This window comes from Gambusia affinis, linkage group LG04 (assembly GCF_019740435.1).
Source record: "Gambusia affinis linkage group LG04, SWU_Gaff_1.0, whole genome shotgun sequence".
NCBI classification, from domain to species: domain Eukaryota; kingdom Metazoa; phylum Chordata; class Actinopteri; order Cyprinodontiformes; family Poeciliidae; genus Gambusia; species Gambusia affinis.
The window spans coordinates 24,566,932-24,594,397 of record NC_057871.1 but is presented as its reverse complement, the minus strand read 5'-3'; the positions used below and the strand labels follow the sequence as shown (position 1 = coordinate 24,594,397).

The following is a 27,466-nucleotide window of genomic DNA, read 5'->3' as shown; positions in this document are numbered from 1 at the left end:
ATGAGGCATTCATTAAAATGGCGTCAACAAACGTCCCAGCGCTCTCCAGCGTGTTAACGGTCAAGGACTGAAGGTGTGTGTCTGTGTGTGTGTGACACAGACTCGCAGAAAAAGAAAGATCGTTTACTTTAGTTTACCTTAAGCATTTGCTTTAATATCTAAGCTATGTGGAACATAAGCTTGCATGAAATACGCAGCTGCTAAATCAAAATCTTTAGACATTCATCATTTTCAAACACATGAAAATAGTTTAAAGCCAACATCTGCACAAGTTAGCCGTTTTAGCTCAATTGGCTATGAATGTACCTTCCCTGTGAATTATTGGAAGACTTGCACACTCTGTGAACAGCATGGTCCCTAATGTCAGCTGTTATACATGGCAACTAAAGTGAGTTTGAATAACAAGTAAACCGTATGACTGAATATCTATTTGTGCATACAGTGTGGCATATATTATACTCTGAAACCACTATTTCTTTCTAATTATTTATGTGTCACACATTAAAAAAAAATGTGTGACACATCCACCCATGACCATGGTAGAGGATAAAATATTTAAGGTGAGACAGAGAAGCTGTGGGTTTAGGGAGAAAGAGCTATCTGGTTGGCTGAGGGCAGGACAGGAGGATGTTTGCGTTAAGTTCATTGCCTCTGTCCAGTCTTCCATTGATCTGATCCACTTTCTGCATGACCCCTGTGACCTTCTCTGTCCCTGACCACACATTTCTCACAGTGCTTTGCTGCAGCTTCCTCTCTAGTTATGCCTCCTTGCTGCCTCTAATCTCAATTTCATGTTGTTTTTGTTTGCTTCTCAATAATTTATTGTCCTCTTACCTGATGAAGTGTCTTTTCTTTGTGTGTGTGTGTATGTGTGTGTTAAGCAGTTCCTTAAGTTCACTGGTAACCCAATGCTTGTTGAACCTTGCTGTACTGGTGGGGAGGGGGTTGTTTACACAAACTTTTAGATAGTCAAGCACTTAGTTATGGCACTGATGTAATGTCCATGTGCCAGGCAGGGTGCAACCCAGCCGGTGGCCTTGAAACAACCCCGCAAAGCTTCTTCGATTTCATGTGACTGTCTTCTCAGTTCTTTTTATCACAGGTTCTCTCTGTACAAGGCCTTTGTATGTCAAGCAGAGAAAAACGAGATTACGATCTGTCGTACGAAAAGGAGGTCTTCCAACAGATGTTTTTTTTTTTTATGCTTCCCCGATTTCTCCATAAGAGATCAAATGTGTTGTTGTCTCTGGTGGAGCAGCTGACCAACTGGTAAAAACCTTGCACATGTAGCAGAGACTGATGCGTGGTTTTAACCTCCACATACTGCCACAAATGCCATCGGGGAGTTGTGTCTGTTGCAACAGCAACAACTTAGATGCTAATATTGCGAGCAGTGATGAAGAAAATGCATCCAGTATGTTGCTGGAAGAACACTGGTGAACCCGTCTTGAAAAATAACTCAGGAAATGGGATTTTGTTGTACAGTTGCACATCTTGGAATTCACCATCTGTTGTTGTTGCTAATCCACCTCCTATACTTTTGCCGCTGCTCTCCAAATTGTTGTAGACCATGCAGACATGTCTCAGGGACGAAAACAGAAAACCGCAGTAGTGGCAACTGTGGGTGAAGCCAAGTAGATGACTGTAAGCTGAATGCAAACAATGGAGTCAATGAAGACATACTTAAAATGTTCTTAGCTCATCGATTCAAACGGGTTCCATACCCTCTAAAGTTTGGATCATACAGTACCCACTTTTAACAGAAGAGTAACAGGCAGGAAAGATACTCCAACCACATTAACTTACCTCTATATCTGTGTGCATGCGGATTTGTTTTAGGTAAACCATCTGGTACTTGAGACCACTTTTGGAAAAAAATAAATAAATAAAAGTGCTACAGAAAGATTAGGAAACATTTGAAATGACTGATTGGGGTAGTATTTGGAATATGTTCTGCAGAGATGACTCACTGAAGACTACATCCCTTGTCATAGTGCCAAGCCTTATATTTAGTCAAACTAATCACTACTAGAAACTAAAGTTCAATCAAGACCACAAATTTGAAGAATGGAATCAAAAAAAGCATCCTAAATGAAGTTATTTTGAATGTTTTCTTATGTTAACAGGAGATTTACCCAAAATTAAAATATTTTGTTAATATTTTTAATGAGTAATTTACAAATAGTTATATATATATATGTTTAATGCACCACAATGCCACATTTAGAGGACTCTTGTGGATCTTTGACTACCATTTTTGTCTGATTTATTCAAAACGCTTTGGAAAACCAAACAAGATGGGCTATGACCCATAACATGCCTTAAGTTATTTCTAAAGAATCTAAGCAACTATAAAAGATCTGATTAAAGTGAAGTATAAAATATGCAAGTAACCTCAATCTGACAATATCTTCTTCTAGAAAATGTTTATTTTAAATGGACCGTTCCCTATCCTACTGGTGTATCCTTCCTTCACATCTTCCACTCTCCAGCTCCCTCTCTTGATATTCATTCTGCTTCCTCCTTGCCCACACCGCCCCTCCTCACCACACCTGCTCTCCCCACGCGATGTATATCTTCTGTCTCCTTTGTCAGCATTTACCTCCTTACAACCCCCCACCACACACACACACGCCCCTGCGAGTCATTCCCCACTCCTACTATTATTATTGCCCCTATTTTTGTCACTCGTATAGTCCAAACATGTCATTCCCCCTGCACGCATAATACTCAGGAGGTACTAAAGGTAACGCATAGGGATCCTTACGGTCGGCAGGCGGCGACACTTTATTACGCAGCAGCGGGGGGATCAGGACAATGACGGCAGGATGAAAAATTAATAAGAAAAGTTTTGCTGTTTCATAAATACGTGACCAAAAAAATCTACTTGTTTGCTTTCGTGTTTCCACAAAATCGCACAGTGACGCGCGCGCCAAACCTTTCACCTTTAGTAAAAGGTGTGTTTGCGATAAATATGGTTAATTTCTTGTGTTTTCACTTTTTTCTTTTCGTTTCTCTCTAATTTACGCGCACGGGCTTTAAAACGAGCGAGCCCAGACTTTCTGCAACCCTCTCCCAACAGTCTGCATTTAAATCTCTCTTGACTTCAGTGGCAAAGCAGCATTGTCGATTCATCTACTTGATTAGAGCGCTCTCCCTCCCAGTCTCTTTCTCCTTTACACACACGCGCGCGCGCGCGCGCACCCACACACGCACACACACACGCACACCTACACTCACACACACATTGGTACGTCAGTCATTGAAATAATATACAGCAACCTTCCTTGCTTCTCTCCTCCCGTCTCCCTACAGCTCTCCACTGTTCAGCATTTCTCCCATCAGGTTTATCCTCTCTCCCTATCTCTCTCCCTCGCACTCTGTTTCTCTCTCTTCCTCTCCTCTTTCGTGGGGGGGAAGAAAGAGGAGAGCTCATATCTCTGGCGGTTTGCCGCATGGAAGTCGCCCAGCCTAGACTGAATCTTCTCTCTCTGACTCGGACTCCATTGGCCATTCCGCGGCAGCAACAGCGAACCCATCGCCACATGAGTCGGGACACGCGCCGGGATGTAACGGCATCTATCCGCTGACAGACTGTAAAAAAAAAAAAAAAAAGAAAGAAAAGAAAAGAAGAGAGACAGAGAGAGGGAAGGAGGGAGGAAGAGAGAGAGAGAGATACAGAGAGAGAAAGAGCCAGAATCCCGGCATCATTCCAGCAGAGGGAAGGAAGTGGATTGGGGGGCGTTGGGGGAATGTTTCTCACTCAGATGTAACAACCACAGAAAGCAGGGATCGCCAAGTGCGCAAAAGCCGCTTCTTTCTGAGAACATCATTACGCACGGCGCTGCGCTCTCTCTCGCCCCCCCTCCCAATTTATTTTTTTTTATTTTCACGTCTTTTCGTTCCCTCCGTTCACTGCACGGACTGACCGGAGGTTGGATGTACATGTGTGCGCGCGCGGCGTTGGGGACTTCCATGGTGTGAAGTCCAGATTTTTTTTTTTCGTTTTTTCTTTTTCTTTTTCTTCCGTTTTTTTTTTTTTTTTTGCCAAGCGACCCAACTGGAGTCTCGAAACTGAGAAAATCCGTCGCCCTACTGGAATATTAACAACCCAGTCTTAGCAGCGGCCCAGGGGAGTTGCGGGGAGGGAAGATGTTGCTGCTGCACCACCACCAGCAGCAGCAGCAGCAGCAGAGTTTGGGACTCTAGAGAGCTTCCCCAACTTTTTTTTTTTTTTGCTTTCTCTCCCTTCCTCTGGCTCCGTTTCTAATCTGTTTTCCTCTGATCGTCTTCGCCTTTGGGACTTTCTGTTTGATTTGCAGCTCAACGGAATTGGTCATGGACCGCTCCACGTCTTTGGATATCGAGGCGCTCAAGGTAAGACCCCCCTCACCCACCCTCAACTCCTCGGTCTTAGGCGGGGAGGCGCGAAATCACTCCCGCGGAGTGAGCTGATGTGCCACTCTAGATGGGTGGCATGTTGGGTGAGCGCGACTGATGAGTGACTGATCGGTTGTCTCGGGTGACTGCTTGGATTAATCCGCCGCTGAGTGACTGATGGTGAGTTGGAGGGGGTGGTGGGGGGAACAGAGGCTCGTGGCCGAGTTTCTGTTTGTTGGACGTGAGGGGAGGTCTTGAAAATATCCATTGTAGGTGAAATCCATATGTCTAAGATGGATAAGGAAAGTACGAAAGAGAGACTGAGCAGGTTAAGTTTCGCTGCGTCCTCAACAAACGCGCACCGTTTTGGATGTACCGGTGAAATTATGACATTGTTCCCCTGCTGTCACATTCACGACCTGTCTCTTCTGTGAAGGTTGGTGGTGTATCCAGCAGCACTATTTTTCTTAAAATTAAGAAAAATTGCAGCCATCAAAATTTCTCCAGTGACAGTAAAAAGGCATTTGGTCAAATGTCATGAGTATTTTGAGTGTTACCATTTAATCTGATTTAATTTGTGGAAAATCTAATCACCTGAAAAGAAATTACCTGTGGTCCTGTAAATATTACCCCCCAGATTATTATTGAAATTTTACAAAAAGTTATCATGTTATCGTCTTTGCGTTACTCCGAATCACAAGATTTAAATTTAATCCACCATGTCAAGTAGCATGAGCTAAACTATTGCAATGAGCTCCCAACTTAAATGCATGTAAAATTCAACTGGGTACATTTTGTGCAAGTAAAATTGACCTGAGCATTATAATGTTATAAATGTCTCTTTTCCCAAAGAATTTTAGAAGTGTAAAAACTTGCCTGCCTTTTTCTGAGTTAATGTCACTCAAAAAAATAAATAAATAATGTTTTCAGTGTAGTCATGTAGACTAAGATGTAAAATTATGTGCAGGTTCAAAAACAAAAAAGTTCGTAATGGTTGCAAAAGGACAAATTCAGGCAGAACAAACACACATTTACATATCTTATTTTTGATTTTATTTTTACAACAAAAATTAGTACTTGCAGTAGTTGATGTATAGAACAGCTAAAGTACATCCAGGGGCAATATCTACTGTTTACTGTCTGTTTACTCGACCTCCATATAGGTCAGCACGTAGAAAATAACAACACAACAATCAAGCTTGTGTTCAAACGTGAATGCACCTTTTGACTAAAGTGATATTGTTCGTTGTCCAGTGAAGAAAGTGGAGGCGGGTAGAGTAGCCAGAAATGGTACTTGCGTAACAGTATCCTCACTACAAAACAATATTACTCACATAGAAGTTGGCCTTGACATTGAATATCAATAGAAAACAACTTACTCTACCTGCCTGAGCTCAGGTTTGTTCATGTGGAGGCAGAGTGAATGTGGTCTGTGAACGTTGGAGGTTCTGCATCCAACTACAATTCACAGCCAGTCCATGTTAAGCTTTAATGATACAAAAACCCCCCCCAAAAAAACACACAATTCCTTCAACAAACCCCAAAATCTTCTGAACTCTGTAACTCCAGGATGTCGCCAATACGACACAGAGATGAGCGGTAAACACTTTTTTTCTGCCTCGAAAAAAACTCTCCACACATCCACTTTTAAGTTCAGAGTAGCCAGAGTATCAGAAGCATGGAAGCTTGACGGTTTTATGAAGATCTTTTCCGGACACTATCGTTTCTGTCCAGCAGAGCAGTGTCCAGAAATATGTTGAAGGTACTCTCAGCTTGGGAGTAGCAGCTCTAAGTGCTCCGATGGTTCACTGGGACGTCTAAATGCCAGCGATCATCAAATGTTGAAGGGGGTTTTCTCCAGGCATCAGTAGTTTGAGCATACTCCGGCTGTAACCTCTTGCTCTGGGTTTGCCGGCATATAGTGGCATTGCAGTTCTCCATGCTCTCATCCATTGACTGTATGTTTTGTTCCAGTAGCCCAGTTTTCACCAACAGTGTGAGGACTGTACAGATGGAGTCCAACGACAGCTAAATATATCCATATAATTTTTTTATTCTGTTTTTTTTTTTTTTTTTTTTTTCCATTTACATTAAAATGTAACTGAAAATCAATGATGGCATTCATATGTCCAAAACCCCCAAATTAATCTATTATGCAACTAAAATTATGTATATTAACAAGACTCTGTTAAGTTTTGCAGTGCGTGATTAAAATACGTAGGCTTTTGTGTATGTTGAAATAATGTATATGTTGCTGATTCCCGTGATTGTCTGAAATATGCTTACACATATTCGACAGAAACAGTTGTTAAGCGGTAATCAAATGAGAGCAACCGAGGGTGGAAACGTGCTGCTGTTGTACTGTGAACCAGTGATTGAGTAAATGAGCAAATAAATGAAATTCCCTGCGGTTTTGACATATTTTTGGGTGGCATTTTATGTGATTCCACGTCTGAAACGGGGTGAGGGTTGGGGCGGTGGGACCTTGATGCTGTGCCGACGCAGTACTTCAAAACGACTTTGGCCAAAAACTCGCAGATTGGGGATTCAAAAGATAAAAATTGGCATTTCCAAATTGAACATGACCGTAACAGTTAGCCGCCGAAGCTGACCCACAGAACTGGGCAAGTGCTGAACAACTCTTTCTGTGCTTGTGAAATGTTGCTTTTCTCGCTCTATCTTTAGAAAGTAGAATACAGAGAAATGTGCAGCTTCAGCCAGGAAAACATCACTTTAAAGAGAATCATTCCAAAGAACTTATGAATAATTATTAGACATGATTTTTGCAAAGCTGTGAATTCTTCATGAACCAAGAGCCAGAAGTTATACAGCAGTTATGAGAGACATTCCAAATAATCGGATTATATCATGTTCAAAGCCACTAGTCGCTTTTTATCTTTTCTTTTAACCTTTAAATAATGTTCTATACCTACACAATGGTGTAAAAGTGTTCGCAACATCAATAGCATGCTTATTATTAGATATATTTGGAAACTTTGGCAATAAAGTGTATAGTTCTTTATAGAGATGTTGCTTATTTGTCATTTAAAGTGTCTTAAGGTGAAAATTGTTGTAAACTGGTGTAATATAAACCTGGTCAAAACGAATCCCTTGTTTAACGCTTCGCTTCGTACAGAGGATTTGGAACGTGGGCTATTGAGAAACAATTACTTGCTTGAGATGTGAACTCTGTTTAAGTTTTAATCGATCAAATCTGATATTACCCAATCGCTAACGTTTAGTCATGACGTATGTAATGTGCCAGTTGCACTATGAAGTTTACCGGAAATTGTATGCGCTGTAAACAACCAGTCCTAACTGCGAACAGAGAAGTGCCGCGCCGAACGACATCTTTGCTAGCAAAAAAAAAAGTTTTACGCATTCCCCTTTGTCCGATTTTAATCTCTCAGTATTTGGAAGCGTGGCCAACTTCGAATTAATGGCTTCATTCATTCCTCCGCTGCCAATGTCAGACTACAACCGTGGTAGAATACAGCGCAGAAAATCCATGTCATAATTTTAAAACTCCTCCCTCTGTACCTTGGGTGGAAATTCTACTGGACAAATTGAGCTCAATGGGAGAAATCCCAAACCGGCACTGAAGGGAGATGAGAATTGTACAGAACTGCGTAGAAAGGCAATGGACATGAAATCAATTAAACTGGATTGAATCCTACATGTGTTAAAATCGTGTCATCATTTTATTAATCTTATACAACAAATTTAATATATATATATAAAAAACTCCCCAGAAAAGTCCTTAACATTCAGTCTTTTTGAAGTGAATGCCAGGTGCATTATGTCACTGATGAGCTGAGTGTCAGAGGGATTTTTTTTTTTTTTTAAGCAGATAAATGTTGAGAAGACACAAATCCTGGATTGAGCTAAATTGCTACGGTTGCCTCCATGTAACTCCCAAGTGATTGTCTGTAATCAAATCCCAGCCCTGGCCGGTATCAGTGCGCCACTCTGCACATTAAGTTGATAAGATTTTCACTCTCTGCTGGCAGTCCATCTTTTCATCTGCTCACCTGCCAGATGTTTTCCGGGCAGTGGTGAGAACCCCCCGAGGTTCCAGCGCTTCGGCCATGGGCGCTCTCAGAGTAAACACGTTCTGTGCCCTCTTGTGCTCCTGTATTTGTGCAGCAGTGTGTAGGCGTGTCTGTTTGTTAGTCTTGGTGTGGACATGCTTGTCTATACAGTGGTGAGACCAAACTGCTGCCATGGGCGCTCTCAGAGTAAACACGTTCTGTGCCCTCTTGTGCTCCTGTATTTGTGCAGCAGTGTGTAGGCGTGTCTGTTTGTTAGTCTTGGTGTGGACATGCTTGTCTATACAGTGGTGAGACCAAACTGCTGCCTGGGAAAGAAAATCCTTTCAAATACAGTTAACTGGAAGTGTACGTGGAGAGGCACACACTTTCAAGCTCACTGGATTTTAAGTCACTCAATATAAATTAAATTGACATTTATACACTCCAGTTAATTTTTTTAAAGAATTTCCTAGTATACATGTAGTATCTGGAGTTGTGTTAACACTCGTCTTTGAGAACAATCCCAATATGATAAACAGAAGAGGACAGCTTTTAAACTGCAGCAAACAATGGCCAAATATCGCTGTGACTGGTGCGCGTTTGTCTAGGTTTGACCAGGACCGTGTGCTTGTAAATCAGTGCAGGTTTCAATATCAATGGAGCAGTTTAAGTGCTATTGATCTTTAGTAATAGCTGTGCTATAAATCCTATGCAGAATAATAAAGGCGGTGAATTTGACCCTCTAGATAAGAGGCTCCTGACTTGTAACGGCGGCATTTTGAAATCTAGTTAAACTTTGCTGGAGTTACTGGAAGTATGAACTATAAAGTGACAAGATGGAATCAGATGAATTGGTTTCAAGGTTACAGTCACAAAACGGCACGCAAATATGTATTCATAAGCAGCTTTTAACCAGTATGTTTTTAACATATTTGCTAAAAGTGTCACTGCGTCGTGGCAGTATAATACGAGACGGATCGTCTGTGAAAACAATCAATCAGAGCCAGGAGGAGGGTCTTAGCGCTGTCAATCAACCTCGTGCTTAATGTGCTAATGGCAGAGAAACAAACTTATTGATATAGGAGAACTGTTACTCTGCCGTCATTGGTGAGCAACGCATACACAAGGGTGACTGACAGCGCTAAGACCCTCTTCCTGTCTCTGTTTGGTTGTTTCTGATTGAGCTTTTTGGTTTGTAGTTGACACTGGGAGAAGGCGAAGGAGCTGATTTTGCTTTTTCACTGATTATCTGTCTCATATTATGCTGACATAGTTTTAAGGAATATGTAAGAAACATGTTTTTTGTAAAAGTTACATACCCCAGCTTTAAACATACCAAAAACAGGAAAATAGAGCATGTCACCCCAGTCCTAAAGTCCTTCCACTGGCTCCCTGTAGTTCAGTGAATAATACTTATATTAGTTTATAAATCACTGAACAGCTTAGCACCAAAATATATTACAACAGACAACAACCTTCTGGAACTTTCATGTCTTCTGGTTCTGCTCTCTATCCCTAGAACCAGAACCAAACATGGAGAAGCAGCATTCAGCATCTATGCATCACAAATCTGGAACAAACTTCCACAAAACTTCAAAATTGGCAAAACACTAAATCAAGACAGAAAAGAAAAACAAACAAACAAAAAAAAAAACCTAGAACAGCTGTGTAGAGTTGCCTTGATCAATGACCGGAACACTGATCAATATATTTGATGTGCTTTATGATTTGATGACGGTACTTGACAAAATGTTTATTGCTTGTTTCACAATTGGTTGCAGTATTATGTGTCTATGGCATAAATCACCGAACTGCCTTGTTGCTGAAATGAGCTATGCAAACGAACTTGACTTGACTTAAGCATGTGGAAAATAACAGGGTGACTGAATTATAATTCTGACCAATGAATGTTAATGAATTACAGCAGAAGCTCTGTATTGTAAATGAACTGCAGCTTCTAAGCCTGATTCATATTAGTGCCTACAAAAATACAGGCCAACTAGTCTGAATTGATGGTTAGTTGCCGATTGTGGTAGCTGACAAAATATTCTCGCCTGGAGTTCCGGACTGAGCCCAGTGTTTGGTGGGAGTTTTTTCTTCTTCTTCTTCCCACCCTGGTTGCTCTCTTTCATTCAACTCCATTTGATAACCACCCAGTGCAGTCACAGTTTTGCATTTCTGGCCACTGAGCAGCTCAATTTGAGCAATTGGGGGTTCAGTGCCTTTTCCAAGGGCACTTCAAAAGTAGCTGCTGAGGGACGGAAGAGCATTACTCATTCATTTAAGCCAGCCAAACCCGCCCCCGTCCCTCCGCTGCCCCTCCCCCAAAAGCTTGCTGCTCTAACCTTCAGGCAAGCACAATTTGTCATTTGGGTATCATCGCCTCCATTAAAAGTAAAAGCATAAAAAAAAAATGAGACAAACAAACAAACAAAAAAAAAGAAACATGTGAAGTGATAACTTAATGCGCTGCGATGTGGAATACATTATGTCGTGCTGACAGTCATGTTTGATGAAGCTGTCACTGTGACAGCTGCGAAACCTGAAAAGTGTTCGCCTCGGTTCGAGCCAAGTGGAGTCAACGCTTCGCCACACCGCAGGCTCCGCTAACGTTTGCACGTCTGCAGATTTCAGTTTTGGATCCATAACAGATGCACCGCGGCGCATTAGGATAACTGAACGCGGCACTGAATTAATGTCAGCGTCCTCCCCAGTTGCCAAATGAAAGTATTGATAGCCGCATGTGAATTTGTCGACATGGCTATTTCTCAATCTGTGGGATGAGACCACACAGCGCTGACATATTGATATACGTCCCATGTCTATATTTCTTACTTATGTATGGAAAATGAATACCATTACATGGGAATATAGACCTGGGATTCAACAGTCTGTCATCTGAAGGTAACCCATTTAAGAAAGTGAATCTGGATATCGCCAACTTTTCGACCGATTCATCAACGAGCGTCTAAATTTTAGTTCACAAGTCCATACTAATAACTCTATTCAAGTTCCTTTGGAACCATTAGTTGGTTCACTGTAGTTTATCGACTCTAAAGTTGTCATTTTCCAACCCACATTGCCAGAAAAGTCGCTACCTGATTGGCTTAACGAGCATGCTGTCACTGCGTTTGATTGGTCAGCACACTCACATGACCGGACCCCCATAGAGAACCAATTGTGTATTCTCAAGAGGAAGATGGGACGAACCGGCCCAAGCACTGCAGGTGAGCAAAGGCTGCTATTAAAGCAACAGATACAGCAATCCACGCACAAACTACCTTGATCGGGAGTCGAGTGCGTATGCTCAACATTTCTGCATTAAATCTGTGTTCTCATTGGTTGCATGTAGTATTCAGATTTTCTCATTCCGTGGATTTCTGAGTTGTGAGTCATGATCACGCTAATTTGATTCATGCCATAGATGATTTTCAGTGTCTGTGCTGAATTACTGAACTTTTCGATTATATCCTAGTTTATTGAGATGCACCTGTCAGTTTTTGCAGGCTGAACAAGTGCATTTTAGTCCACTAGTTAGACTCTTCTCTACAGCCTAAAAAACTCCTTAGTGTACTACAAAAAAAAAAGTCTTTAATATCGTTAATGTCTCTTCACTGTTACGCATGTGGTGATGTATTTTTACAATTTTCTCTAGACATTTTGAACTTTCGGTTGCTACGTTGTGCTATCATATTTTCCCTATATTTACACAGTCTTTCGCTGTTTGCACTGTTAGGATTCATGAAAACACCCACTCCAATAAACAAAAGCATTACACGCAGCTCGGGGCGTGAGAAGATGGTGTTTACGGTAATTTGCCAAGTCCAGTAGTCAGTGTTACAGTTAATTACCTCTTCTTGCAGAAAGACCACTTCCGCTACACACTAGTGTTCACAATGTATGAATTTGACATTTTTCTATTCCCCCTGTAACATGGAAAACAAACTGAGACCAAAAATACTTTACTGTTTGTGTGTGTGTTTACTGTATTATTACTTAATACAGTGAACTGGTGAGCTGGACCGGAGCTGTACAGCCCCCCCACCCCCCCACATGAAAAGCTAGTGGTGGAGTCATGCTGTATAAAAACCTGCTAAGATTGTTAGCCTACGTGCCATCTATTACCCTAATTAGTCCAACTTGACAGATTTTAGGGGTCAAACCCAAGGTTAATGAGTTTTTTGCCAAATAGGGAAAATTTAATTTACTTTAGAATTACTGATCCTGCCAAGCCAGTGTTTCACAGGAACCTAATAAATGTTTGCAGTTAAGCTCTTAGTTCTCCCAAGTAAATGGCGTCGCAAACTAAAGCTCACTTTGCATAAAATTACACGCCAGACAATGACTAGACTCAGGTAAAGTTTACTTAAGCATTTAAATCGATCCAGGGACACGTGGCACACACTCTGAGTGATAAATAATGCTACAAAAGCAAAGTAAATAAATAAATTTTTAAACCCAGAGGGAAGAAATTATTGACAAGAAAAGGTGTGCAGATGCACTGCTCCCGAGCAGATACCTGGGGAAGCGAAGGCACAGAGAAATGCAGAGGCGCTCAGTAAGGGGAAAAAAAAAAAAAAATCATGATGGAGTTCAACTTGGCTCTGGGGATTCTCAAAGGTCCACATCACCACACGGTTGTTGTAATTACACCCACAGACCTGCAGCCCATCAGCTCCTGCTAAAAATATCTGGCAGTGGAGAGATTTGTTTACACATTTTCATATATCCTTGAATACAAAAGAAAATGCAGCAGAGTAAAAGCACTGGTGCGTTTTTCTCAGCGGTATTTACCTTAATATTTGGCCTCGGATCGCCACTCGTGACAATAATCCGGCAAACTCGACGTCTGTGGCTAAGGAACCTCGGCGCTCCCCAATGAGCGATCAGTCTTAACAATGACTGATGCTTCCCCGTGTTACCTGCCACTCAACCTTTCAACTATAAGCCCCGGGTTGTGTGCAGGCGTGTGTGTGTAGCGAATGCCCTGTGTTTCTACTCGTAGTATGTCTCCAGTCACACACTTCGGTACTTCGGTCCACTTTATGTTCCGTTCCTGCAACTGCGTCGTCCTTCACGCGCTGAAGCCGTTTTGATTTTTGACGTCGGGAAAGCGCGCGGCCTCACGAGCTCAATGCATGCACGGAGCATTTATACTGTAGATGAAAGCTATCAACACGTTGCTGAAGACGCGTTAGAGCGCGATGATGTTACAGAACATGCTTCATTTGCCGTATTTTCACACAGTCATTCGTCTTCCTGTTATCTGCACTGCACTCTGTTCTGAGGCTGTCACGAAGTACAGGCGGTGGATGTGTCTTTCAGTGCGGCCGTGACCTTGGACTGCACGTTTTCTCGTGTCCTTTTATTTTGTGCAAGAGCAAAACTTACAAGCTAAACATTTTGTTTAGCATTTAAGATAAATGTGGTGGAATTTTGCTCAATGGTCCCCTGACTAATGAATCAACTTTTAATGACTTTACAGCTGTCCAGTTTTGTACATCGAGTGAATATTTTTTATTTTTTTATTGTTTTTGCAAAGTGTGAACATAAATTTTCAGATCTTACTTCTGAACCTTCACGGACTTATTGTTAACACGACTATTCTTTGATCGGAGCCATTCTGTTGTATCTCTGGCCGTATGTTTGTGATGACCTGGATACAAAACGATTCTGGACATGGCAAAACGTATAGAGCAAAAATGAACAATGAAATCCTGAACACACTGACACAAATGGAAAAACAAAACCCAAAATACCCAACAATTTTTGATGCAGTGCTTTGCGTGCATTATTATAGGCCGTGTCCCTTTGTCCACCAACCAGGATGCTGCAGAGTGCGGCCAGACACGGATCTCATGTTCATTACAGGTCTCAGTCATTTAATCCCCCCATCCCCACCCACACTCCCCTCTGCTCTAATTGCCATTATCATCTGGAGATTATTGCAATATGACTCACTTTGTCAACACCGGTTTTCCTCAAAATTGAATTATGTGACAATGACAAGATAATCAAGATCTGGTAATTGTTCCCTGATCCTTCTAGGGCAAGGTAATAATCACCTGTGCTTTTTTTTTTAATCAGATACACCAATCACTGCCTTTTATCTGCGGCTGCAGATTAAACACAGAAGCTGATTCCGCTGTCTGTGCCTCTGATTATAATGAAAAGTGACTATTTTTTGCTAACAGGGGCACATTTGGCTTTATTGTGCTTATTGTTCACTGTCAATTTACTAAAGTGAAGTTGTAAGTCCTCTATGTCGTGTGCTTTCCGGAAGCCTACATGCTCCTCAACGCACCGTGTATTTTACCTGTGACAGAGAAATCCTTTCAAGGAAGCTGAAAATCTTGGTGTTGAATTGCACCTCAATCTTTTTATCCCAAAGCTTATTTTATCTTATTTAAATTTTTTTTGTGTTAGATTTCTGCAGGAGGTCAGCTGTAATGTGCCCCAGCCTGAATATCCTTTCACGAGTCCTTGCAGGTGACAATGAAATGACAGGCTGCTATTCATCTTTTTAGATGCAGTCTTGTTCTGCCTGCTAGCTCCCAAAGCGCAGATGTGGCTTCAACCGCTGACAAGAGCTTCACTCGAGATACGAGTTTAATTCAATATGAAAAGCGCAAGGATCCTTAGCCAAGAAGACTGCTGTTACCGAAACAAAGAAAGTCTCACTTAATCTGGTGAAATCACTATTTTGATTGTTTTTAAGACACACCCCAGGTCTACCAATATCAGACACAATATTTTGCCAGAGAAATTTCTCATTGTTAATCTCTTTGACCTCACCGTTGCACTGTAGTATACCTGTGTCCATTTTAGCTTACTCATTATGTCTGTCAACAAAATGACTAAGCTTTCCAACAACAGTAAGTCAGCTATCCTTAAGTATTTACTATTCTTTTCATAAGAAGGTATACCATGTTGTTCTATTAGCTAGACTTTGCGTTAAACTCAGTGTACGGCGTGAAAGAGCACACGGCCAGAACACACAGTTGCAGGGTTTATTCTACATGTGGGGACAGATCACAACAAAAACAATGGCGGATAGCATTGTGCTACGTTGAGCTACTTAGCCTGTTCAGTTTAGCACAACTTCTGATCAGTAATCTATGTGTGTTTCATATATTATTTGTATGTATCACACATACCGGTAACTAATATATGTGTGTGTTTTTTATTTTTATTTTATGGGATACTGTTTCTCAATAAAGAAACAGTAGCTACCACTTAGCTAAAGTGGTAGCTAAGGGTCAAAAGCACATTTGCGTTTCGACGACATGCTGAGCTCACAGCGCCATGTGGTGGCCTGGCATAACAACTACAAGGTGACTTGGCGGTCTTGTCTAAATATGAAACTTTTCCCCAATTGACATGCAGAAATACTGTCAGTTTCCAGACAGCGGTCTGATGTAAATTATGGCCTAACTTATGAACTATGTTGTTTGCCGAATACAAAACAGTTTTACTCTGTGTTGTGTTCCTCGAGGAAAAAGCCCTTTAGACTAGATGAAAAGGCTTCAGACTCCATAGCTTAATCTATTAAAAGGCTCTCTTTCAGCAAAGTGTTTACCATAGCCAGCTAATTAAAACTTGATTGTTTGTGTCAATCCTTATTGTTTACTACTATTCTCCCCATCTAGTATCCAGTGGCCTGCAGAGTCAGGACTGTCTGCCATAGGCTATTCTCAAGAAGTGCCTCAAAATCAACTTTTGCTTACATAGTTTTTCTTTTTTTTTTTTTTTTTACATTGTATAGTCACTGAATCACTTTAATGCACATCGAAAGCCGTAGAGTTAAGTATAGTTAAAAAGAAACAATTCAACATTGCCCTCTTCTGGTCAGGAGGGCAGCTGGCTGGATGAGCAAATCAACCCATTGTTTTGTTAGTGTGAAAGCAATTTATGATAAGCATGTGGAAACTGGTGAAGCACATTTAAACATCCACACAGGCAGCCCTTCATGCAGCTTTTTATGTAGCTTTTTAGATTCACTTAAATTGCCTATGCATCGGGCGTGCTGTGGTGGTGTAGCGGATAGCGCGACCCACATTTAGAGGCCTTCAGTCCTCAACGCGGTGGTTGCGGGCTCGATTCCTGGACCCGGCCGATGCTTGCCGCATCTCTTCCCCCCTTCCTGTCAGTCTACTTTCGAATAAGGGACACTGGAGCCCAGAGAAGACCCCTGGAGGAAAAAAAATTTAATAAAAATTTCCTATCCATTACATTTAGTTGCAAACACGACTTGATAGCAAAGTGACTACCATATAGCACTGAAATATGTTTTTTTATTTTCACTTGAAAAAAGCTGGGAAACATTTAGATCTTAATTTACTAAGCAAGAAAATGTCGGTCCTTACAAAAGGCCTGTATTTTTAGATTTTGTCGAAGAAAATGCTTTTTTACAGGGATGGATATTGTGTAATGTCTGGACGACTGCAGGCTGATTAGTGCCATTAATTGAATTCCCTGGTCATTATAACTGATGTCCAGCAGATAAATATGTAGATGGCATCAGTTAAGAAGTGATTGGCTTTGCATGCTCTCCACCCGTCTTGCTTCCTTATACATCTTTTGCCAGACCCTGTATTTAGATAAAGCAATGTTTCTTGAGAGAACACATTTACTTTTCCATTACTATAATTCTGACCATATAATGAAGTTTTATTCATGACACATATTTGAGATGGATATATGTTTTGTAGAATTAAGGACAAACAATTAAGATGCTTTATAAGACATTTTAAGACAATTTGTTTTTGTTTTCCTGCTATTATAAGTTTTATTGAAGAAAATGCATCCTTGTTCTTTTTAAATGAAAAATATTATTGATACCAGATCATTATTATAATGAGCAATGGCTTTTGTTATATATATATATATATATATTTTTTTTACATTTCATTTTGGAGCCTAAACATTAGCTGGATGAACAGTGTCATGTAAAAATAATAAAAAAAAAGCTTATAAACAGGACATTAGCAGTCAGGTAGCTAATTCAGGGTAGAGGCCAGGGTGTATTTTATACTGTTGATAATTTCACTTATTAGACTGACTTCAGAATGATTTCATGTAATTCTCATCAGCATGTTGACAGTTTGAGCTCATAGAGCAGGTTTTGTTTTCTCTCCAGCCAGCCTACAGGTATATTGTTTTTTGTTGTTGTTTTTTTTACTGATCCAAACATTGTTTCCTGGGAGACAGTGCCTCATAATTTGTTGTGTAAATTTTAGTTGCTTTATGGCTCTTAAATTCTGACACTAGGACAGCAATACGATCCTCTTAAAGGAGCGGTTCTATGTATTTTCCAGGCACACAGTGCCATTTTATGGCGCAATCAAGTAACTTTGCTAGAAGAAATTTGATTCCACATTTTGATGCCTTCAAATTGGCCTCTGTCTCTTTAAGAAGCTCCTACTCTTTAGGACAGTCAGCATTCGTCCATTGTGCTGTTCACAACTGTTCGTCCAACTGAGAGGTAGTTTGTATGATGAGCTCTCAGCAGGTGCGCAGTTCCACGAGGTGTTTGCTAATTGCTGCTGCCACTAGTCTGTAGGAGCCAAGCTCTGTGAGGCAGAAGCTTGGCAGGAGAGTGCAGCTCAGGAGGAACTTTGTGGAAATAAGCGTCACTTTGTAGGAACAAGCATTTAAGCACCCTCGAATGGTTGCCATGGAAGACTCAAGGATTTCTCAAATATGTTTATGATGAGGGAATGACATATGACATTATTTTACACAACACCCCCTTTGCCCCCTTTTAAAGGTCTGAGTTAAAGGCGCTCATTTTATTCCATATCATGAGAGAACTAACTACAAATAAAATGAAGGAAGCAGAAGAGATGTATAATTTTCTGTCATAAATTCACATGTAATGCATATCATGATGAATGCTGCAGCCTTACACCACATGTTAGGGCCACATGAAAGTATGCTTTCAGAAGGTGAGGATTAACCAATGGAGCTGGCGGACGACACGCTAGGAATCCTGATTGGAAATAAACACGTCAACATTGGTGACAAAGACGCCTTAACCGACTCCGCAACGTTAAGGTGTCCCACCAGGCTAGGTTAGCATCTTTTACAGTATTCCACCAGCTGCAGAGTACATTTATCTCTTAGCAGTATCTGTCTCCCTGTCCCTCAGCCCCTTGACAAGTAAATCATCTCTTCACCTGCTGTGACAGCACAATCCTAAAGTCTGTCATATCTGCAGGCCAGCGTGGGCCACACACATGCAAAGCGCACTCCCCGCACCGCCGCGCACACCCACATCCACACACACGCACACACACCCCATCCCACTCATGCACGTGCGCAAACAAACACATTTCCTCAGAGGGGATTTGCCCACTCAAGGACAGAGGTGACATCTCATCATGAGCCAAATGAAGCAAGAGTGGCAAGGAGAGGAGAAGGGAAGGAAGAGAGATGGAGGGATGGATGGAGCGGAACAACAGAGCAATATGTAGGAGGCTGAGTGGAGCTATAAACCAGCCAGACAACTGCTGCTAGGAGTCAGAAGCTTGGAGCTGGAATTATATTAGTACTTTTGCTTGGAAATAATAGGTGCTGAAGATAATGACACACCGAGTGTGTGATCTATAGGTGAACTGCAAAGGCTTTCGCAGATGTCTGTGTTTAGAGATGGGCGCTCTAACGTCACCATTTGCTGAAGAAGTCATCCAACTTGCGGTAACAAGATGTCAGAATTACAGAACAATGCGACATTTCTTGTAGTTTTGGCTTGTCGTCTCGGAGAGTTACATAAACAATGAAGCAAACTGAACTGCTATTAAATCACTCTTGCGGTAGAATTTGGGGTTCTTGGTTTAAAAAAATATATACTGTGAAAGAGTAAAAGATAGAATACAAATGATTTGTCGGCCTGCTACAGTCAGACAATGCAGTACGGTTCTTTTAAGAGATCTGGAGTGTATTTGTTCACTTCTTTCTCAGAAATACTTGAACTGATCAAACCTAAACTCTAGAAGTCGACACCGAGCAGAAATTTCTACATACATAAATTGAGATTAAAAAAGCCATTGTATTTGGAAAAAAACATCACTTAAAAAGGGAACAATTTTATTGCAGTTTTTAAAAAATAGGGCCTGTTTAAAATGAGACAAGCTTAAACAATACAACACATAGGCTAGTCAAACATGGGCGGGTTTATTATACAATTATTTCTGGTTCTTTAATACACAGTTTGTGAAACAACCAGGGCCTTCAGAAAACAGAACAATGAACATCCTGACGCTACGGTCACATAAGTTCAATATGGTGTCATTCAGATATCAAGATGAAGAAATCCAGGGGATTCTTTTGGATCATTAAGTTGTGTCAGGTCTTTGAAGTATGTACGTCCCTTTCGATTGGTTCCGAGTTTGAATAGTGTGTATGGTTGCCAGGATTTTTTTTCTCTATCTCAGGATGAAATTTCAGTGATTTATTGAATGATTTATATATTTTATTTTATTTTTTTACGTAATTAATCAGAAACTAAGTCATGCTGAGTTTGAGTATCAAGCATTCGGCATCCTGAAGTGAGTAAAGTCTCTGTTTACTCACTTCACAAAATCTATGGTATTTTTGGTCTAGTTTCTAGTGCAAATATCTTAGTACACCTGCAATAAGACAAAACTAACTTCCAAGTAACTTTCCAAGACGAAATAAGAGCTTGTTTGAAGTAAATAACTCCTTAACACTGATTTAAATAGTACTAGTTCCATTTTATCTTATAAAAACATATTTGCCATGTTATGAGTGAAATAATCGGCAAGTGGAGCTAGTACTTTTGTAAAAATCAACACTAAGAAATTATTTTCCTACACCAAGCTCATTGCAAGTGTACTAAGATATTTGCACTAGAAACTAGAGCAAAAATACTTTGTAAAAGTTTGTGTTTTTGCAGTGTAATTCATTGAGTCATTACAATGCTGCAATAGTTGAGTCATATTTTCATTGATTCTGGAGCAGTGCACACGTGTAGTAGACATGAAGTTTTAGTTTTGATAAAACATTCCTCAAAATGTCATCTCGTTCACTTGAATCCGATCCTGTGTTTCATCTACCGTGGTGAGCTGGAGACATCTCTACTTATGAATAAAAACGAAGAGATTATATTTTATAACGGTTTTCAGAAGTTCCGTTTTATCTATTTAAAATATCCAAAATGGTCTTTAAAAGCAAAGTTACTTCTGAATAAAAAGAGCGACAGCAATAGAGGTAGTGAAATTATACATTAGCGAGCTATAGAGATAATGAAAAAAAAATCCTTGCAAAAAAAAAAAAAAAGGCAAGAACGTGAAAGAGAAATGAAGCAGAAATGAAGTAAAATGAGGCAGGCTCTTTTCCTCTGCCCGTCTCCCCAATTCAGAGGTGAGAAAGTGAAGGATAGATGGAAATGGAGTGACGGAGAAGAGGACGGAGCAGTGTGTTTCGCCTCAGAGAGCCCCAGATGGAAAGTGATGATAATGCAGTAATAGAAAGGGGACAGACAGAGGGAAGCAAGAAAACAGCAGAGATAAAAATGGCGCACAGGAATGGTTGTAGAGCCAAGTTCTTTTTTTTTTTGCAGAGTTCAAGGCAGAGAGAAAGTGAAGGACAGAATGGCCATAATGGAGCAGAAGTCCAAAACAGTGAAAACAAACAAACAAAAAAGAAACGTACAAGACCCACTAAGCCCTTGAAACATCCGCAACATTGGCAGCGTTCTTCATCCTGACCTAAACTCTGGAGGGGATTTGAAAAAATAAAATCCTTCTGTGCTTTCCAGAGGGACGGCTGAGTTTTATCAGCTACAGCGACTGACAGGCAGCACAAACAGATGTCATTTACTTGTTACTGCTGTAAAAAATGCACTGGGTAACTTTTACAATATGTTTTTACATATTTGCTAAAACTGCCACTGTGTAATGACTTTATAATATGAGATGGACAATCTGTGAGGGAAAAAAAAAATCCTTTGCTTCCTGCTAAGCTCCAGCTCCCTCCATATAGCACAGCTAGCTGTAAAATGCTAGTTAGCGTAGCCAACGATGACCATGGGTAAACAGTTTTCCTGTAACTGTAAGCTGTTTCTCTGTCGTTAGCAGAGCTGTTACAAAACAGCAATTTTGAACAGCACGTGCACAAGCTTGATTACCAGCGCTAAGTACCTCCTCCTGGCTCTGATTGGTTGTTTTTCACCAAGTCTTGTATTTCTGCAAATGGCTGTAGAACCACAGACAGAAGAAAGAAGAGCTCTATTTTTCCCCACATAGAAATAGTTGATCAAATATGCAAAAACAATTAACATTTCTTGTCAAATAAAAGTTACCTGCTGTAGCTTTAAAACTAATTTTGTTCAGAAAATAAACTGCTGCTGCATTACGTCTGTAAGTTTAGATTTTTCAGTGCGATACTGTGATGAGGTGTGTTTTTTTCGTTCTAATTAGGTCTCGTTACGGCCGCCACCTGTACGTGATTATCTCAGCTGTTTCGTTTTCTTGATTGTGTTTGTTCCAGTGTATTTAAGTTCTCCGGTTGTCCCCGGTGTTTGTGGGATCATCTGCGTAGCTCGCTGCTCTATTAGTGAAGTTTAAGAACATGTACATAGGAGAGGTACCAGTCTTGAGAAAATAAAAGTCATTTTACTTTTCGAACTAAGCTGCATCTGGATTCACCTTCTTCCTGAAGTCACCGTTCCTGACAGATACAAGTTGATTTATAACAGCATGAATTATGCAAGCAGCTGAGCATATGGTAGAGTCCCCCCTTAATCTTTTGAATGAAGCAACATGAAAGACAAACAGAGCAACACTTGCATGCCGGCTGCAAACAAAGAAAGAAATAATGATTGGAATGTTTCACACAGGAGTTTATTTCCCGACAAAACAAATCTTTGAACGGGGCCCCGATGAGGAATTCAAAGACTCTTCGGGTGGACAAAGTCTTGGGTAAGAGCCGACAAGACGCCACTTTTTATCTCACACTAGATAACATGCATGATAAATCATATTAGATTTTCTCTTTATGACAGAATTGGTCATTCAGTCGAAGTCAGAGGTAATAACTCTACCTTAATGTCAAACATTAAAAAGTAAACAAATAAATACTCCTAAATAAAATCAAGCGCTACCAATTGTCTTTAGACGTCACATGGTTATCAACATGGAGTCCACTTGTGTGTGATTCAATCTCAGTGTAGATAAACTGTTTTATCAAGAGCTTAGACGAGCTTAGATCAATGAACACAGCAGAAAGCATGGCTAGGTTATACAATAAATACTGTCTAAAATTACATTGCTCAATTATAGATTGATTGTAAATAATCAACCAAAAATAACCAAAACTAATAATAGTAAGACACAAATTCTCACTGGGACAGCGATCCTAAACCAAGAGCCGGAACTATTAAGTAATAATGCAGAGCAGTATAGTCCTACATTACAATGGGCTGGATAAAGTGCAGAACTGAATGCAATTAAAAAATATTTGGCGTGGTTTCATCTGGTCTCACTAATCTTGAATTATTTTGCAAAAGAGGAAAGGGCAATATTCTAAATCTCAAGATGTTCAAAGCTGGCAAAATTTGAAAAGGTTAAAACTGGAACTAAGGTTTTTATGAGGCACTCAACCTCGTGCCTCCTCCTCTGACATTGGGCATCGCTTACTGGGCAGGTAAAGGCTGTATCCTGAATATATATATATATATATATACACACACATACGCTGGAGAGAGTTAACCTTTCTGTTTGGAAAAACACTGTAATCAATCTTCCCTTCAGACATCAATAAAGTAGGTATACCAGATGAACAAGCGAAGCTGCGGCTCAGGCATCTTTGTGCAGAGGAACGCTTGTTAAACACAAAGTACTCGATACAATCACTGTAACTCGGCCTTATTACTTCTGCACTTGTTAAGCCGGGAAATAGCGCTATGTATTGCTTTTGTCAAAAGACGGACAGATCACGTGTCTCTCATTCCTTAAATCAGAAAATAAGTCGAGGGATAATAACTCATTCCCTTTCCTTCTTCACATTAAACACTTATTCTCTTCCAGTGTTGTGATGGCATTTCTTTCCAGTGCAGAGATTCCCTTGATCTTGTCCTTTTACCTACTTTTGATGCTCTGTGTGTGTGTGTGTGTATGCGTGTGTGTGTGTGTGACTGTATAGCATGCAGCAGCGTGTGTCAGTCTGAAACCTGCTTGTGGGTTTGTGGGCATATATAGGCACCCCTCTTTTTGTCTCCCAATGATTTGGTGTGAGCTGTTCATTCTTTGCGAGCTTTATAAAAATGCTAACCTTCTGAGTTTTTTCTTAGATGCAGCACAAACATTTTTTAGTGGCTCTTTCACTCTATGGATCAGTGCTGTCATTTAAAATGTGGAATATCATCACATCCTGCCACAGTGAGAAACATTGGCACAAGTCTTAACCAAGTTTTCCCTCTGTTTTTTTTATATTTTATTTTACCCGCTACAAACTGTGATGACATCTGAAGATTATGATTACTGAGATTATGAATGCTTGAGCTTCAGGAGTAAACAAACATGATGAAATCATCTGAAGTGGAAAATTCGAGGGACAAAGAAGCTTTAATATGCATAAAAAGTAGACGATGATAAAGCTGCTCTCGCATCGTTTCTTATCTTATGTTGCATGGGTTTAAACATAAAGAAAGTAAGCACATTTCATAAAAACCTAATCTTGTCACATCTATCAAATAATGTTCATTATCATGGAAGGTGAATAAACAGTTTTAGCTATTTCTGGATGAACCATCCTCCTGTTACCACAATGATACCATCCAGATAACGATCCAAGGTGGCCCTATGTGGTCAAATTGTTAGCTCAATTTGATAATATGATAAAAATAAATGGTTTTGTATACAATAACCATTTGGTAAAACAGATAAAAAAGGAATAAAAGAGGATAAAACCCAAAAGAACGTACAATGAAGTTTAAAAAGATAAGAAATTAGGCCAAGCTGCCATCAGTTGTAGCCACTCAAAGCATTCGGCATGCAGATAAGTGTGGATCTTCATCATGTCAGACAGAGTGTCTGCATAGCATAGTGTGATTTTAAGTCATGGTATTTTTGGGTTGTTGTTGCAATGTTTGAGAAAATGTCAGTGCTGCAAAGGTGCAGCATGTAAGGCATATAGCTTTTCTTGTAGCTTAGCTTAACTACATTTCTTCCAAGAAAATATGCAAAAGAAGGCGGTAAATATTTATCAAAAGCAACACATCTTACTTTGAAACACAGATGAGTTAGAGAATTCATGGAATGGGTATTACTTGTCAGAGCAAAGGATTTAAAACAAATTCAGTTTAGTAACCGTTCAAGAAAATACCTTAGCTTTAAATTAAGTTTGGTAAAAAGGCTACTCAAGCACCGAGCCACTGATCCTAACACCTGATTTAATATTTTAAAACCACATCAGCAGACAGCCAGACGTGAAGCAACGTGCAAATTCTGGTATTTTAAAGACTAATACAAAAAATATTTATCCAAATAAAGGCCAGGATTGAAATCTGTCTCTTGTGCATATTTGGTTAAAATGTGTTTGTTCTTGAAATTTCTCACAGTGCTTTGAGTACCCAGAATTTTTTACTTAAGTAAAAGTAGCAATATTTCACTATCATGTCATTGAAGTAGATGTAAAAAAATTTTTACTCCCAAAACCTTGCTCAACTTGTCAAACTGAACACTGGATTCCTAAAAATATCAACATTTTTAAATAAAACGCATAGAAAACCCAAACAATTGTTTAAAACCAGAAAAATCTTTAATTTACTGTTTGTCTATTAGCATTATTTGTTCTTTAAATGGTCATTTATATCATATTAGGTAATACTACCGTTTATTAAACTAATGATCCTTCAACCTCACCGTTCCTAAACAATCAACTCAACCACAATGTTCTACTAAAAGCACAACAGGAAACCGGACCAATCATGACGTTCCACCATTTCAACCTCAGGAGCCGATTGGGGGATGAAGAACTGTGACTCTGATGCTTTGGGCTTCCGAGCTCTGATTCGTCTGCACCGCCATTCTCCGGATTCACGCTATTTGATGCCACTGAGGAGATCCGCCGACAAATTTTTAACACTTGCCTTTTTATTCATCCTTACTGACGCTCTTCAGCCAGGAATGTGCCGTGCACTTACATCTGTATTTCTGCAAGAGTCTTTGCTTTTGAGGACGAGGTGGAGTGTCTGGTGGACGTTTTAAAAAGGCGCAGGTGTGGTACTTCTGTCTCTAGGCAACCAAAACAGCAGCACATGCAGGTTGTGGGGTGTGGAGGGCTGAGGGAGAGGAAACGTAGTTTCTTTTACTCAAGGTAAACACTGCAGCAAGTCTTAAAGACGCAAATTCAGGGGCGTGCTGTGGTGCCGTAGGGGACAGCGTAACCCACGTTTGGAGGCCTTGAGTCCTTGATGCGGCCGTCGAGGGTTCAATTCCCAGACCCTTTGATATTTATCGCATGTCTTCCCCCCTTTCCTGTCAGGCTACTTTCAAATAAGGGACACTAGAGCCCACAAAAAGACCCTTTGGAGAGGAGAAAAATAAAAAAAGACGCAAATTCAAGACTGAAAGACGCTACGCTTTTGACTTTTTCCTCCTTGCTCTCTGTTTATCTCTACCAACTCACTGTCAGACAAATACAAATTGCTACCTTCGGAGCGCCTGACTTCGGTACTTAAAGCTTGTCTTTTAGTTTTGAGCCGAACTTACTTATGAATGGCATTCATCTCCGCACCACTTACAGATTTCTTTAAAAGCTCCCGAGCTCTATTGTATTAAATCCATCCATAACTGATGTCACAGGAAAGAAACCGGCTCCTTTGAAAAATAAAAAGTAATAATGTAAATCATAAAGAGACTTCCTTGCTTTTAAAAAAATACTTTGTCATGAAGGGCAGTGATTGAAGGAGCGGGCTTCATTCACTTCTCTGTGGTCCGTGATTGGGGGGGAGGGGAAAAGCATAGTGACTTTATATGTTTCTGCAAGAACAGAAATCTAGATACAGTGTTACACCTTTTAAGATACTTTTTGTTTTTGAAGAAAAAATACCTTACAGCAGAAACTATTTGACAACATTCTGCATGTGGGAAAGCTTTTCTTCTGTTTAATTGTGTCTGTTTCTCTGGATCAATTCAAGCCCCCATTTTCTACCTTCTTGTTTACTTGGTGTGCTTTTTCAGTGAGCAGATGTTTCAGTCTTGAGATTGTCCCACAAATGTTTTAAACCTGTAATCACATTTAAGGCTTCCATAGGGCAAATATCGGATAAACATTTAATATTGACATTTTATTTTTCAAGCAGCCATTAAAAACAGAAACTACATCCTCTTTAAATTGAAACTGTCTTTATCAGTGAGCAGATGTGTTAGCTGAGATTGTCCCACAACCACATGCTTTATTACACACACACAAAATCCAATTCAGCAGCTTAATTGTACAGAAAAAAGACAAAATTATTTTCAGGGGCAGGGGGAACAAATCTCACCTCAAAACATTGTTTCCACAATTATTTGCCATTAAATAAACACAACGCAATTATGTATATCAATTTGTACTTCACCTGTATTCAGGTTATCATAGTAAACTATGACAACCTGTTTCTTGAGATACATGGCCCAGTTCTTCAAAATGGGAAATATGAGAGGAAACAGAAGTAAGGCATTGTGTTGATCTTAAGTGAGAAAAATCATTAAAGAAAACATCTATTCACCTTTCAATTAGATCAGTTTCTCTTTCAAAGGTCATTGGAAACTGAGTATTACGGACTCCTGTAATTACCATCTGTTTTCTATGCTTGGTTAATAGTTGAAAAGCTCTTTGAAACACCCAGGACATTTTTATTTAAAAGTCTATTGGCCTCTGAGAGCAAACTCAATGTGGATCAACACGAGTCAGTCAGCAAAAAACCCCAAAACAAAACAAACAAAAAAAACTCTTCACACAAAATCTCACTTCTTTTTATGTAGAAGAAAACGTAGCCAAATCCTCATCTTGTGGGGAGAGCTTAAGAGCAGAGAACTCAAAAAGAA

General features: G+C 40.1%; 1 protein-coding gene across 2 annotated transcripts in view; it reads left to right on the top strand.

The window, feature by feature from the left end:
• Nucleotides 1-3,306: 3,306 nt before the first annotated feature.
• LOC122829795 (zeta-sarcoglycan) overlaps nt 3,307-27,466 on the top strand; it is a 319,206-nt gene continuing 295,046 nt past the window's right edge. For both annotated transcript variants that reach the window (XM_044114642.1, XM_044114645.1), the window contains exon 1: nt 3,307-4,377. In XM_044114642.1, the coding sequence (XP_043970577.1) occupies nt 4,339-4,377 (39 nt within the window). In that variant the 5' untranslated portion in view covers nt 3,307-4,338. The remainder of the gene's footprint in view (nt 4,378-27,466) is intronic.